Below are 12,971 nucleotides of genomic sequence, written 5' to 3' on the forward strand. Positions count from 1 at the left end.
TTGTGCAACAGCTTGATGAGATTTTATTAGCTCTACAGGTTGTGAATAGTAATAGGTGAGGGGATCTACAGTACACAGCAGACAAAAGGCTTTCTTTAGGCTCCAAAGCTTCACTCCTCATCAAAGCCTTTCTGCTGCGGCCGGGAAAGTTGGGAGGAAAGAAAACAAGAAACAGCTGTTAATTCTTCATATTAGTATTGCTTTAGTGCACAGAAGCAATGTATTCATTTACAGAGCAACATAATGCAAAGCTTTGCGTTTGACATAGCAGCTTCTGTTGGTGCTAAAATATATCTAGAAAAGCCGCACACAAGTTGAATGCAGCCACCAGAGGGCAGTATGTGTGAGATAGAGAGTTCATGCTTCAAACCTTGGATCCAACATCGCGGCTCTTGGCACGCATCTTGTTGACCTGAGACTCAGCGATGTCGGCTCTCTCTTCAGCTTCGTCCAGCTCATGCTGCAGCTTTCGGAACTTGCCAAGATGAACATTGGCCTGTTCTTCCTGTTTGAAGTACATTAAACATGACATACGTATGAGCTGGCAGAAGAAGAAGCCAGATGAAACTTCACGTACCACATGACCACCACATCACCACTTACAGCCTCCTCAGAAGATCTCTTGTAGGCTTTAACTTTCAGCTGCAACTTATCCACCAGATCTTGGAGTCGGGCAATATTCTTGCGATCTTCCTCGGTCTGTGGAAATCAGAGACAAGGATACAAATTGTTTCCTCTAAAAATTACTTTACCGATACCTGACTATTAACAATTTCTAACCGTAATGTTTCTGAACAATTTGGTACCATTTTATAGATGGTTCCATTTTTATTAAATTGTAAATAATGGCTTGTAAAATCACAAAAAAGTAAGAATTTACATGTTAACTGATTACAAAAAAGGGCAAAACTTTGAACAATGCATACATCAAAATACAAATACCAGATATTTGCTGTAGAAATATGTATGTTGACTGTTTCAACCTCCAGCCTCTGTATACAAGTGGGATTCTTTATTTATGTTTTGTTGTTTTTTTACAAAATTTGACCAGAAAATTACACTCTTTGTATGGTATATAAGTCAGCTAAAAATCTAATTATTTTACAGATATTTGCTGTTATTTTATCAGTGTTTTCACTTTTTTTTCTAATGATACAGTATTCCACTGTTTCTATTGTATTTTTTTACAATGTGCCACAAACCTGATAGGTCAGTTCCTTGATGCGACGCTCGTATTTACGCACTCCCTTCACAGCCTCACTGCTTTTCTTCTGCTCCATTTCCACCTCATTTTCCAGCTCCCTCACCTGGTCAGGGACAAAATTGTGCAGATAACTTTCTCAAGAACTTACTCACCATATTTTCTCCCGAAATATGACAAAAACCACTAATGTAGAAGAAGTACTCACCCTGGCCTCGAGCTTCTGCACCTGCTTCTTTCCTCCCTTCATGGCGATCTGTTCAGCTTCATCCAGACGGTGCTGCAGGTCTTTGATGGTTTGCTCCATGTTCTTCTTCATGCGCTCCAGGTGAGCGCTGGTGTCCTGCTCTTTCTTCAGCTCCTCTGCCATCATGGCAGCATCAGTAATGGCCTTCTTGGCCTTCTCCTCAGCATTTCTGCACTCCTGCACTGCCTCCTCCACTTCAGTTTGAAGCTGGTTTGTATCAGCCTCCAGCTTCTTCTTATGGTTTATCAGGCTTGTGTTCTGTTTACAGTAGAGACAGTTATGTCAAACACAAGATCAGCAGTTTAAAAATTTTCCACAGTAATCATTAGAGATGTCCCGATCACATCATCTTTTGCCTCAGTCTGATCAGTCATTTAATATTGAGCATCTGCCTATACCTTAAAACATTTTCCTAAAGAATACACACTTGAAGTACTGTAGGTTAGCTGTAGTCCCTGGAACTTCTTTCTCTGTAGCCAGAGAAGGAAGGCATTTCCTTGTTGGCATGCATTGTATGAGTTTAGCTGGTCCCAGTGGTGACAAAGTCCCAGTGGAATATGTAATGGCTGTTCTCTCAGCATGTGTCTGCAGCATCACCAGCAATATTGGTTCACAACCAATGAAAAGTGTGCTAAATCAGTTATTCATTGCTATTGCTGCATGTTTTAGTTCCATTATTCAAATTAACATCACGTGTGACTCAGTGTAAACAAAGGATCAGACTTAGACTGTTGCTGATGCCAAGTTACCAAGTACCAAGTCAGTTAAAATTCACCTTAACTGTTGCTAGTCCTGATCTAAGGATCAGACTCAGGTGATTCCCAGTAATCATACATTTAATGTTGGCTTTACCTGTGAGTGCAGTAGCTGCACCCTCTCACTGACATCCAGTAGCTCTTGTTCAGCAAGTTTGCGACCTCTCTCGGTTTGCTCCAAAGCAGATCTGAGTTCCTCCAGTTCAGCCTGAAGCAGGTTGTTGCGTCTCTCAACGATGGCAATGTTTTCCTTCAAATCATCATTGGCTCGCTGAGAGTCGTCAAGCTGGAGCTGAGCATCCTGGAAAATGTTTAAGTCCTCTGGTTATTAGGATACCATAATGATGATTATAAAAATGTAAAATAACTATAATGCTTTTAATTACTTTCAGGTGTGCATGGACGGCCTTAAGTTGTTTCTGGGCCTCAGCTGACTGTCTGTTGGCCTGGCTCAGCTGGACCTCCATCTCATTGAGGTCTCCCTCCATCTTCTTCTTCAAACGCAGAGCCTCATTCCTGCTGCGAGTCTCTGCTTCAAGCGAGCTCTGCAGGGTGTCAATGGTCCTCTGCAGGTTCCTCTTGCTCTGCTCCATCTCTTCATCTTTCTCAACCAGTTTACGCTCCATATCAGCCTTAATTTGGTTGTATTCTAGCTGGGCTCTGAGAATCTTGCCTTCCTCGTGCTCAAGAGAACCCTAAGACAGACAACAATTTATCAAACATGATACATTTTCAGCTATTCTCTAAATTACAGTCATAATATTAAGCTTTACAATTACACATGTGGAAAATTAGTTGTAGTGGGTTTTAGTCTTACCTCTGCCTCCTCTAGGGCAGACTGAATCTCACTCTTTTCTTGCTCCATCTGCTTACGGACCTTCTCCAACTCATGAATGGTTTTCCCACTCTCACCAAGTTGCTCAGTGAGGTCAGAAATCTCCTCTGTGCATGAAAGAAGTTACAGTTCATTGGCTATTTAGTTACCTGAAGTGTGTATGTGTTGAGTAGGTATATATACACATGTATTACCCTGAAGATTCTTGTTTTCTCTCTTCAGGGTCTCCAGATGATCCAGAGATTCTTCATAAGAGTTCTTGAGTTTGAAAAGCTCAGTGCTCAAAGACCTGGCCTCCTTCTGTGAGCTCTCCAGCTCACACTGACTCTCCTCATATTTCTGCTTCCACTCAGACAGGACCTAGATATTGAGGTAAAAGTTCCTTAATCTCAAACTGAAATCACTACATCCATCTCTGTTGCATTCAGTCAGCACATGGTTCATTTGCACAAAACATATTCAGCTGAATATAATTAAATACAGTGTGTTGGCGGTTTTTAGACAACAAAAAGCACAGCATACTTTGTCAAAGTTTCTTTGTTTCTTGTCCAGAACAGCGGCAGCAGCATTTGATCTCTCTACATCCACCATGAGATCTTCAATCTCATTCTGCAGTCTGTGTTTGGTCTTCTCCAGAGAGGAGCATTTAGCATTCACTGCCTCTACAGCTTCCTCAGCCTCCTGCAGACGCTGAGCCAGCTTCTTTCTGGATTATGAAAGAAAGATATACATTTTTGCCTCATGGTTCTTTTCCCGGGGTGTTCATTATGCCTTTATTATAATACTGAAAACAGTAGATAGAGATGGGGAATAAAATGCAACATAAGTCCCCATCTGTACTGTGGACATTGCATTTCATGATAGTGGTGTGACATGCAGAAATGTTTTGCTTGTGGCAAGCAATTTGCTTACAGAACTACGCTCACATTCACTTCCCTCCTAATTCTTTTCATTTGTCCTTTGTTTCATCAGACTTACAACTGTTCAACCATAAAACTGATTCCCTCATCAACTATGGTCAGTGAGAGCCAATGATACATGTTAAGGGCGTTCTGTGCAAGTATGTCGTTGGCTGGAAACTAAATCTGGAACGAAAGCTTATGATATATAAGTGTGAAAAGAAGTTGAGACACACCAAAACTGAAGAACTAATTGATGAGTAAGTGACAACAGAATACACCATTTACCTGCATGGTATAGTAACTGAACAAGTTGGTGAACAGAAGCCAATGAGCATGACCCAAGAAAGACTAATTTTATCCCTCATTTACCCACCATTCTCTTGATCTCATTATGTTGCATCACATTTTAGATTAATGTTCTTGTATGTAGGGGACTCACTTTGCCTCTTCCAGTTCCTCAGTCCTCTGGATGGCATCAGTTTCGTACTTAGTTCTCCACTGAGCCACCTCAGAGTTGGCCTTGGACATGCTGCGTTGCAGTTCAGCCTTGGCCTCCTGCTCCTCCTCATACTGCTCCCTGAGCAGGTCACAGTCATGACGAGAAGACTGCACTGCATGGGCTAATGCATTCTTGGCCTGGATAAATAAAGATGAAGGATCTAATTTTCTTGGAGATGTTTTGAGATCCAAGCATAAATTACCACCTTGCAATTTTCATACCTTTATTTCCTCCTCGAGTTGTCTTTTGAGATCTTCAAGTTGTTGAGTATAGGAGTTCTTTCCTCTGGTCAGCTGAGAAATAAGGGATTCTTTCTCCTCCATCTGTCTTGAAAGCTCATCTGAAGAGACGAACATTAGGTTTTAGAAGTACATTGTTCAACATTAAACATGTTTGATATTTGAAGTGAAAATAAGCATAATACTGACCGTTCTCAGCTTGAAGCTTGGCCTTGTGGGTGGTGAAGTCATTCAGGGACCTTTGGTATTCATCACACTTACCCCTGTATTCATTCATTTGATCCTCAAAAGTTCTGCAGGTCTTTTCCAGGGTAGTCTTCAAAAGAAGCATATCAAGTTCACAGGTATTGTTTACCACTATCTAGGTATCACACTGCCACTATTCAAACAGCTACCAGACTGTAACACATACCTTATGCTTAGCCATTTGTTCCATACTGGAGACCACATCATCCAGCTCCAGTCTGAGCTCACTCTTCTCCTTCTCCAGTTTCTGCTTGACTCTCTGCAGGTTGTCAATCTGCTCTCCCAGGTCAGCAACACTGTCGGCCTGTTTCTTCCTGAGTGTGGCAGCAGTGGATTCATGCTGCAGAGTGGCCTCTTCAAGGTCTCTGCGGAGTTTCTGGAACTCGGCCTCCCTCTTCTTGTTCATCTCGATCTGGGCAGCTGTTGCTCCTCCAGCCTCCTCCAGCCTCTCGCTGATCTCCTCCAGCTCTCTGGCCAAGTCTGCTCTCTGCTTCTCCACCTTGGCTCGAGCAGCTCGCTCTGCTTCAAGCTCTTCTTCTAGCTCCTCTACACGGGCCTAATGTCAAAGCAGCATGTTTAACAGTTTCAATGCTTCAGGATGTTTGTAACATTTAATGAAGACCAAATGCTGCATATTTTCTACCTGCAGCTCTTTGAGCTTCTTCTGGAGTTGAATGATTATGGCCTGTTCATCTTCAATCTTAGCATTCAGCTGGCTGATCTCAAAGTCTTTCCTACAGCATTTTTATCTTGTTAGTTTCAGGTAATGAAAGCAGTGTGTTTAATAATAATATCGATTGGTGAATTATTACTTTTTTAGGCGCTCCTCCAGCTGTTGCTTGTCATTTTCAAGATCCATTACAGATTCCTGGGTCAACTTTAAGTCTCCCTCCAGCTTTCTCTTTGCTCTCTCAAGATCCATTCGAATCTTCTTCTCTTGCTCAAGAGATCCTTCAAGCTTAAGGAAAATGCATGTTATTAGAAGTGACAATTAGTTATCAGTACTTACCAGTATCATCTAAGCAGTAAAGTTTTAAAAAGTAAAAGTTGTACATCATCCACTTGCTGCTCCAGCTTAGCCTTCAGCTTGGTCAGAGTGTTGACTTTGTCTTCTTCACTCTGCAGGTCATCCAGTGTTTGTTGATGAGCCTCCTGTAAGGCTTTCTTCTCCTTGGTCAACTTGGCAATAATTTCATCCAAAGCTGCCATCTCCTCAGTCAGGTTCTTTACCTGTGAGGAATGAAAAGATACATTAATGGATGTCAGGTTAGGACATTAAATCTGGTTAAACAAATGCTTGTTTGAAAGCTTTCATACCTTGTTCTCAGTGGCATGCTTCTCCTTCTCCACTTTAGCCAGAGTTAACTCTAAGTCATCAATGTCCTTCTTTAACTCAGAGCACTCATCTTCCAGCTTCCTCTTCTTCGCCGTCAGTTCGGCATTCATCTCCTCCTCATCCTCCAGTCTTTCTGTCAGCTCTTTGGCTTTTGCCTCCAGCTGAATTTTGTTTTTGATCAGTCCTTCACATCGTTCCTCAGCATCACAGAGATTATCTTGCTCCTGGCAAACATTTAATCTCATTAGCACATACCTTAACGATGTGTTCAGTCACAAAATGGAATCAACAGTGCCATTCTTACTGCTTGAACTTGAAGCTGCAGGTCGTTCTTCTCTTGGAGAAGTGAGACCATTTTCTCCTCTAGTTCCTTTCTACGAGCTTCAGATTTTGCATAAGCCTCCTTCAGCTTCAGGAATTCTTCCTTCATGTTGGCCATCTCCTTTTCTGCCTCAGCAGATCTCAGCAGAGGTTTGATCTTGAAGAACAGCTTCATCCAGGGCCAATTCTTGACTCCCATGAATGAACGGACATTCCACTGGATTACCAGCAGAGCATCTCTGAAAGATTTTTTTTAAATGAATAGGACATATTTAAAAAAAAAAAAAAATCCAAAGCCATTCAGTATTAAATGTGTAATGAGCAATATCAGTTGGACAGAAAAGATACCTGCGCTCCACCATCTTCTGATACTCAATACGAGACAGAAGGCCACGGGATCTGGCTTGAATAGCTGTGATGATTTTGGAGAGACGCTCGTCTCGCATCTCCTCAAGCAGTCCCAACAACCCAGCCTTGAAGAACACCTAACGATGGCAGTGGATAATACATTTTTGTCACCTCCTTCATCTGCAGGAATCATGTATCACTTTTCGCAACCTTTCCTTATCAGAGAAAAACGTCAGATGATACCTTAGTGTGTCCAAACTTGTATTGATTGTGATCAATATCCAGAGACCCGAGAAGTTTTTCAGCTCCCTTCCTGCTATCAATGAACTGACCCTCAGGGATGGCAGCAGGATTCAGGATGCGATATCTAGAGAACCACAAAGTAAAAATACCTAAGGGTCTTGTACTGCAGTGTGCTTGGAATCATACAGTATGTGGCAATACCTAAAACACCAAGTAGAAATATCTAGGAGTGTTTCTTAACATGTTTGGAATCATATAGTACTTGACCTCACTGATACAAACCTCTGCTTGAAGTCTCCATACAGGATCCTGTTGGGGAAGCCTTTTCTGCAGATCCTGATGCCTTCCAGCACACCGTTACAGCGCAGCTGGTGCATCACCAGAGGGTTCTCCATGGCCCCAGGAGTCTTGGTCTCGTTGGGGATGATGCAGCGCACAAAGTGAGGGTGAGTAGACCTCAGGTTGGTCATCAGCTTGTTCAGGTTCTCCTTTAATGTGACAAAATAAATATATATAAATACTGGTTGTTATAAAAAATAATCATGTACAAAATATTACATCCTCAAATAAAAGCAGACATATTATACATCACCCTATGGAGAGCCGACACAGTCTGAAATGATGATCCCTTTTTTTTCTTCTCTTTTTTACCTTCAGTCGCTTCAGCCGTTACTGTTGAGAAAAATGTGTCATGTTAGAATGCAAACAAATATGTTGTAATATCCAGACATCACATTCATGTCAGTATACCTGAATCAGCTCCGGCATAATTTGCAAAGAGGAAACTCAACAGCTTTAGCGTCGACTTCTGATACAGTCCAACAACAGTCTCATTCAGAGGATCCTTGTTCTTCACCAGCCAGTTGTTGATATTATAATCAACAGTTCCAGCGTAGTGAACCAGGGCAAAATGAGCCTCTGGTTTTCCTTTGACAATTCTGGGCTTCTGGAAGTTGGCAGATTTCCCCAGATGGTTGTCATAGAGTTTAGCTTTAAAGGTGGTATCACTGGCTTTGGGGAACATGCACTCCTCTTCAAGGATGGACATGATACCCATGGGCTGAGGAGGAAAATATGAATGGTTTGAAACTAAAAACAGACTTTTGTTTATTTGTGTTTAAACATGTAATAGTTGAGTCTCTCACCTTTTCGATCAGATCAATACAGGCCTGCAGATCCATACCAAAGTCAATGAAAGTCCATTCAATGCCCTCTTTCTTGTACTCTTCCTGCTCCAGCACAAACATGTGGTGGTTGAAAAACTGTTGCAGTTTTTCATTGGTGAAGTTGATGCACAGCTGCTCAAAGGTGTTAAACTGGAAGGACAGAAAATATGAATGTGTTTAACTATCCATCCATCTTATGTTGAAGGAGGTCTGGTTACCAGTGTTCTGATAAGATCACTCACATCAAAGATCTCAAATCCTGCAATGTCCAACACTCCGATGAAGTACTGGCGGGGCTGCTTGGTCTCCAGTGAATGGTTAATTCTGAACACCATCCACAGGAACATCTTCTCATAAACAGCTTTGGATAGAGCTCCAACAGCATAGTTCACCTGTGGAATAAGCATAAAACATAATACAAAAGAACGCAATGTATGTTTTTTCATGTTACAACGCATCCACATGTTGTGTGAGAAGCATCCAATGCCCTCAATTCCTCTTTTTTGCTCGGTAGAATATATGTTAAATTTGTCTTTGCCTACCTTTAAATTAAAAAAAACAACAACATCAGCTTTGGCTACACAGGATCTACCTGGCTGATTCTTATTACTTCTCTGTACCCTAGCAAGCGGGGACTCATCCAGGACTCTTTGTCCTGAGCAGGTGGCACCTTTTAATTCAGAGTAGTTTGATTTGCTGCAAATTGCAAGACAGTTTAAAACTGATATTCTAAAGCAAAATGATAAGCATGGCCTCAAGGTTCCAGTGGTTGGTAAGTTCATGCTAATCTGTGGCAGAAACTGGCACATACAGATAAAGATAGTTAATCCCACATGAAGGGAAAAGGAGTACAGCAACCCATGCAGTTTTGTAGTATTTCTGATGCAAATTTTTAGCCTGTACAAATAAAACCGTATATAGACCATGACGTGTTTCTTTATTAGATCACGAACATTTAGATAACAGGGTTTTAAAACCCATTTCCTTGGGCTCTCACCTGGGCAACATTTTGTCCCTTGGTGACCCACTCATTTCCTACTTTGACTCTTGGATGACAGAGACCTTTGATGAGGTCGGCAGAGTTCAGGCCCATCAGATACGCTGCTTTGTCAGCATCTGCAGAGAAAGAAAGTGAATATTGTAAAACTCTTTGGGTTGATTCTGAGCCAGCCTTGCAAAGTCGCACCTCACCTTCAGTGCCATCCGCCTCTGCCTGCTCCTCTCTCTGCTTCTGCTTGAATTTCATATTGCCATAGTGCATGATGGCACCAGTCAGCTTATACACAGAGTTCTTTTCCTCTTGTGTGAAGCCCAGAACATCGAAGGCATTCTGTGGAAGAGCAGACAAAAGCACCTCAGCATTTCCTCAAACACTTTGGAAAAGTTGGGAAGACAAACTTAACAATTACCAAACAGTGCTCTTATTAGAGTAACTCATTCAGTAATTATATTTAGGTTAAAAGTTAAAGTAAAATTGTAAAACAGGGAATGGTTGAGAGCCTGACATCTGTTGCCATCAGTTCGTCTGCATCATCAATGGAGGCCACTTGGGTTTCCCCCTGAGAGATGAAGGCGTAGTCGTAGGGATTATTTGTGATCAACAGCATCTCTGCAGGACACAGAGAGAATGAGACAAAGTCAGATTGATACCTTGTTCTTCTCACCTTTTCACAAAAAAAAAAAAATTCCTATACAAACCCAAAATTTCAGGCTTCTTGTTGGAAAGAATCTGGTAGAAAATATGGTAATCTCTCTCAGCCTTGAGCTGGAAGGTCACACGAGACTTCTCCAGAAGATCTGGCAAACACAAGAGAGACGATATCAGTACATATTAAATCTACCAAAACTACCCTAACCCAAATATAAATAAGCCAAGTGTGAAAAGGATGTTGTTCTTACATGTTTCTATGTCAGCAGAGGCTAATTTTCCCCTGGCGTCAAAATGGATTCGGATGAATTTACCCTGAAAAGATAAAGTTTGCATATAAAGATACCTTAATATCTGCTACTAGTTGTTTTCTTTGGAGGTGGCTACATAATATTCACAGTTCACTCACAAAACTATTAGACACTCACAAATCTGGAGGAGTTGTCATTCCTGATGGTCTTGGCATTACCAAAGGCCTCCAGAGCAGGGTTAGCCTGGATGATTTGATCCTCCAGGGTGCCCTGTCACAGAGGAGTCTATATTTAAAGCTGCACGAGGAAACGTTAGCAGCCTCTGGTGGAATCAAGTAATGGTTTTTGTTGCTTTTTTGCACATAGATTATGTGAAAATTAAATAGTAAAGGTTTGTCAGAAAAACAAAATCTATATTCTGTTTCAGTACCTCCCACATTTTGTAGACCTTATTTACCTTGTCCTTGTTAACAGCATCTTTCTTTATGCCTCCAGCTGCAATACTTGCAAAGTACTGGATGACTCGTTTTGTGTTGACAGTCTTTCCTGCACCAGATTCTCCACTGTAATTGCAAAATTACTGATATGTAACCATGGCATCATACAGAATAAGATTTTATTTCAGAGCATGCGGTGTCATTGATCAAGTTTAAGGTATTACGTACGTGATCAGAATTGACTGGTTTTCACGGTCTGCCAGAAAACAAGTTTGTGGAGAATATGTTGGTAAACAGCATGTAAAAACACAGTTCCAAAACTTAATCTATGTTACCAATCTGTACCTGCCAGCATGTACTGGTAGGCATTGTCAGAGATGGAGAAGATATGAGGAGGAGCTTCACTCCTCTTCTTTCCTCTGTAGGCAACAACCACCTCTTGGTTGTAGACTGGCAGCCACTTGTAGGGGTTGACAGTCACACAGAACAGCCCAGAGTAGGTCTGAGAACACAAAGAAAATCACTGTCATTCTGGCATCAGGCAATTGCTGTTTGTAGGTGAGAAATATGCAGGATTTTAGGAATTTGATGCACTTTTCTCATCCTCTGGAATCTCATTTTCAGTTTTGCGTCAAGAATTATTCAACAGAGTTTGGTTTTGTGAAAGCAGATGTTGGTGTTTTTAGTGGTCCACAGAAGAGTTTACTGTGCTGAGTTATTCCATCGTCAAATCATCACCTTTTTACAACAAGAAAAGCATTCAGAGAGCGCAGTACTTCACTTTCTGATGGATAAGTCCCAATAAGTCCTCAGTGGTGGATGTGTAGTAGGAGCGCAATCATGTGATCGTCAGCAGGCAGCTGACGTAGCGTTTACTTGTTGTCATGGTTACAGTGACACCATGCCGCTATCTCACAATGATGCAGAAATCTTTAAGAAATCTGTGGATCCAGACTATAAGCTGCATCACTGCCAAAATCTAAATATGTGGTCCTTGTGTCATTTCTGACCTTCCCTGAAAATTTCAGTTAGTCAGTTTTTGAGTAATGTTGCACAGACGGAAAGACAGATTATCAGACGGAAGGACAAATGTACACCGATCATCGCATAACTTCGCCGCATTCGTTGATGGAATAACGATTTCCATTTGACCACCTCTTATTTTACAAATAAATTTGGAGTATAAAATGAAGATGTTTGTGAAATCTTAGATTGATGTATCTAATACTTTCCAAAAACTTTTTTTTTTTTTAAATTGTCCATTTGAACCCACTTTTACAATATTATGCTTGAGCAACAACATCTCAGGAACTATTAAAGATAAAAGCTTGAAATTTTTGCCAATATTTTCTCATCATTGATTCAGTCAGTAATCACATTAATAAATAAATGATAATACAGAAATCAACTAGTGATATTTTGTGAACCTTATGTAGATACATATCACAGTAATACAAAACAAAACATAACCTTTTTATCTTTATATATAAAGACATGGGTTGAAAAAATTCTGGCAATTTTCTTTGTCATTCATCAGAGAAAGCACTAAACACATCATTCTAGAAAATTCACAGATACAATTTTAAATTTCCATAGTTTGTGATAAAAAAAAATTTCAAGCAAATCAGAGGAGAAAGCTCCAAATGAGACTAGGATTGAACAGCCCTATATAGGTTTACAGGCTACTCACGTAGATCATCCATGCTGCATAACGCTCTTTGAGGTTAAACAGCACAGCTGGTTCATGGAGGAAGGTCAACATGGCCATGTCCTCAATCTTGTCAAACTTTGGAGGGTTCTGTTGCAGAATATCAGCGTCTTTGACAGTCACAGTCTGGAAAGAATTAAATTGAATACAGTGTTCTGATTAATATGTAGTAGTTACATGAATGTTCCTTGGAAATATGACTTCATGAGTGAGTAAACAAAACATTTATTTTCTGCCGTTGTTTATGTTACCTGTGTGACCACCCTCTGGCTTGTTTGTCATTGAAAAACATGCCTCTCATTGTTATTGCCAGATGGCAGCAACGCCTCGTTTCATCGCTCAGCTGCTCAGTGTTGTGACACTTTAAGACACTTTAATTGCACCAGTCTACAGGCTCCCATTTAGACTTGTATTCACACTCACTCAAGGATAGACGCTTTGAATCACACATAGATTTACACTCAGATTAACACTCTCTCTCAGACGTGGACTTGCATAGACATAGATTGTTTCCTGTGCTGCTGTACCTGACTCTGCAGACTGATCCTGTTAATCAAAATGACCAAATGGATTCACTTCATGTTTTGGG

At 40.9% G+C, this 12,971-nt stretch overlaps 2 protein-coding genes across 5 annotated transcripts in view; one reads left to right on the forward strand and one right to left on the reverse strand.

Moving 5' to 3' along the window:
• The window catches only part of LOC110957999 (myosin-7-like), a 13,728-nt gene continuing 757 nt past the window's right edge, over positions 1–12,971 (reverse strand). The window contains exons 2-37 of one of the 3 annotated variants that reach the window (XM_051952860.1): positions 12,365–12,508; positions 11,020–11,176; positions 10,903–10,930; positions 10,695–10,800; positions 10,415–10,507; positions 10,238–10,301; positions 10,037–10,135; positions 9,844–9,947; positions 9,530–9,668; positions 9,336–9,454; positions 8,581–8,730; positions 8,318–8,488; positions 7,923–8,232; positions 7,765–7,844; positions 7,455–7,660; positions 7,173–7,296; positions 6,930–7,066; positions 6,565–6,820; positions 6,242–6,484; positions 5,978–6,154; positions 5,737–5,882; positions 5,568–5,658; positions 5,091–5,480; positions 4,868–4,994; positions 4,661–4,779; positions 4,380–4,576; positions 3,561–3,744; positions 3,233–3,398; positions 3,021–3,145; positions 2,590–2,898; positions 2,301–2,504; positions 1,410–1,706; positions 1,203–1,307; positions 604–699; positions 371–505; positions 1–131 (exon numbers count right to left, since the gene is read on the reverse strand). In XM_051952860.1, the coding sequence (XP_051808820.1) occupies positions 111–131; positions 371–505; positions 604–699; positions 1,203–1,307; positions 1,410–1,706; positions 2,301–2,504; positions 2,590–2,898; positions 3,021–3,145; positions 3,233–3,398; positions 3,561–3,744; positions 4,380–4,576; positions 4,661–4,779; positions 4,868–4,994; positions 5,091–5,480; positions 5,568–5,658; positions 5,737–5,882; positions 5,978–6,154; positions 6,242–6,484; positions 6,565–6,820; positions 6,930–7,066; positions 7,173–7,296; positions 7,455–7,660; positions 7,765–7,844; positions 7,923–8,232; positions 8,318–8,488; positions 8,581–8,730; positions 9,336–9,454; positions 9,530–9,668; positions 9,844–9,947; positions 10,037–10,135; positions 10,238–10,301; positions 10,415–10,507; positions 10,695–10,800; positions 10,903–10,930; positions 11,020–11,176; positions 12,365–12,508 (5,619 nt within the window). In that variant the 3' untranslated portion in view covers positions 1–110. Of the gene's footprint in view, positions 135–364; positions 506–603; positions 700–1,202; positions 1,308–1,409; positions 1,707–2,300; positions 2,505–2,589; positions 2,899–3,020; positions 3,146–3,232; positions 3,399–3,560; positions 3,745–4,379; positions 4,577–4,660; positions 4,780–4,867; positions 4,995–5,090; positions 5,481–5,567; positions 5,659–5,736; positions 5,883–5,977; positions 6,155–6,241; positions 6,485–6,564; positions 6,821–6,929; positions 7,067–7,172; positions 7,297–7,454; positions 7,661–7,764; positions 7,845–7,922; positions 8,233–8,317; positions 8,489–8,580; positions 8,731–9,335; positions 9,455–9,529; positions 9,669–9,843; positions 9,948–10,036; positions 10,136–10,237; positions 10,302–10,414; positions 10,510–10,690; positions 10,801–10,902; positions 10,931–11,019; positions 11,177–12,364; positions 12,509–12,971 lie in introns of those variants that run through there. The other 2 variants (XM_051952859.1, XM_051952861.1) reach the window with 2 other exon arrangements.
• The window catches only part of fitm1l (fat storage inducing transmembrane protein 1, like), a 20,749-nt gene continuing 15,272 nt past the window's right edge, over positions 7,495–12,971 (forward strand). The window contains exon 1 of one of the 2 annotated variants that reach the window (XM_051952863.1): positions 7,495–7,618. The gene's annotated coding sequence lies outside the window, so the exon portion shown is untranslated. The remainder of the gene's footprint in view (positions 7,619–12,971) is intronic. The other variant, XM_051952864.1, reaches the window with a different exon arrangement.

The sequence above is a fragment of the Acanthochromis polyacanthus genome, chromosome 9 (genome assembly GCF_021347895.1).
Source record: "Acanthochromis polyacanthus isolate Apoly-LR-REF ecotype Palm Island chromosome 9, KAUST_Apoly_ChrSc, whole genome shotgun sequence".
Lineage (NCBI taxonomy): Eukaryota > Metazoa > Chordata > Actinopteri > Pomacentridae > Acanthochromis > Acanthochromis polyacanthus.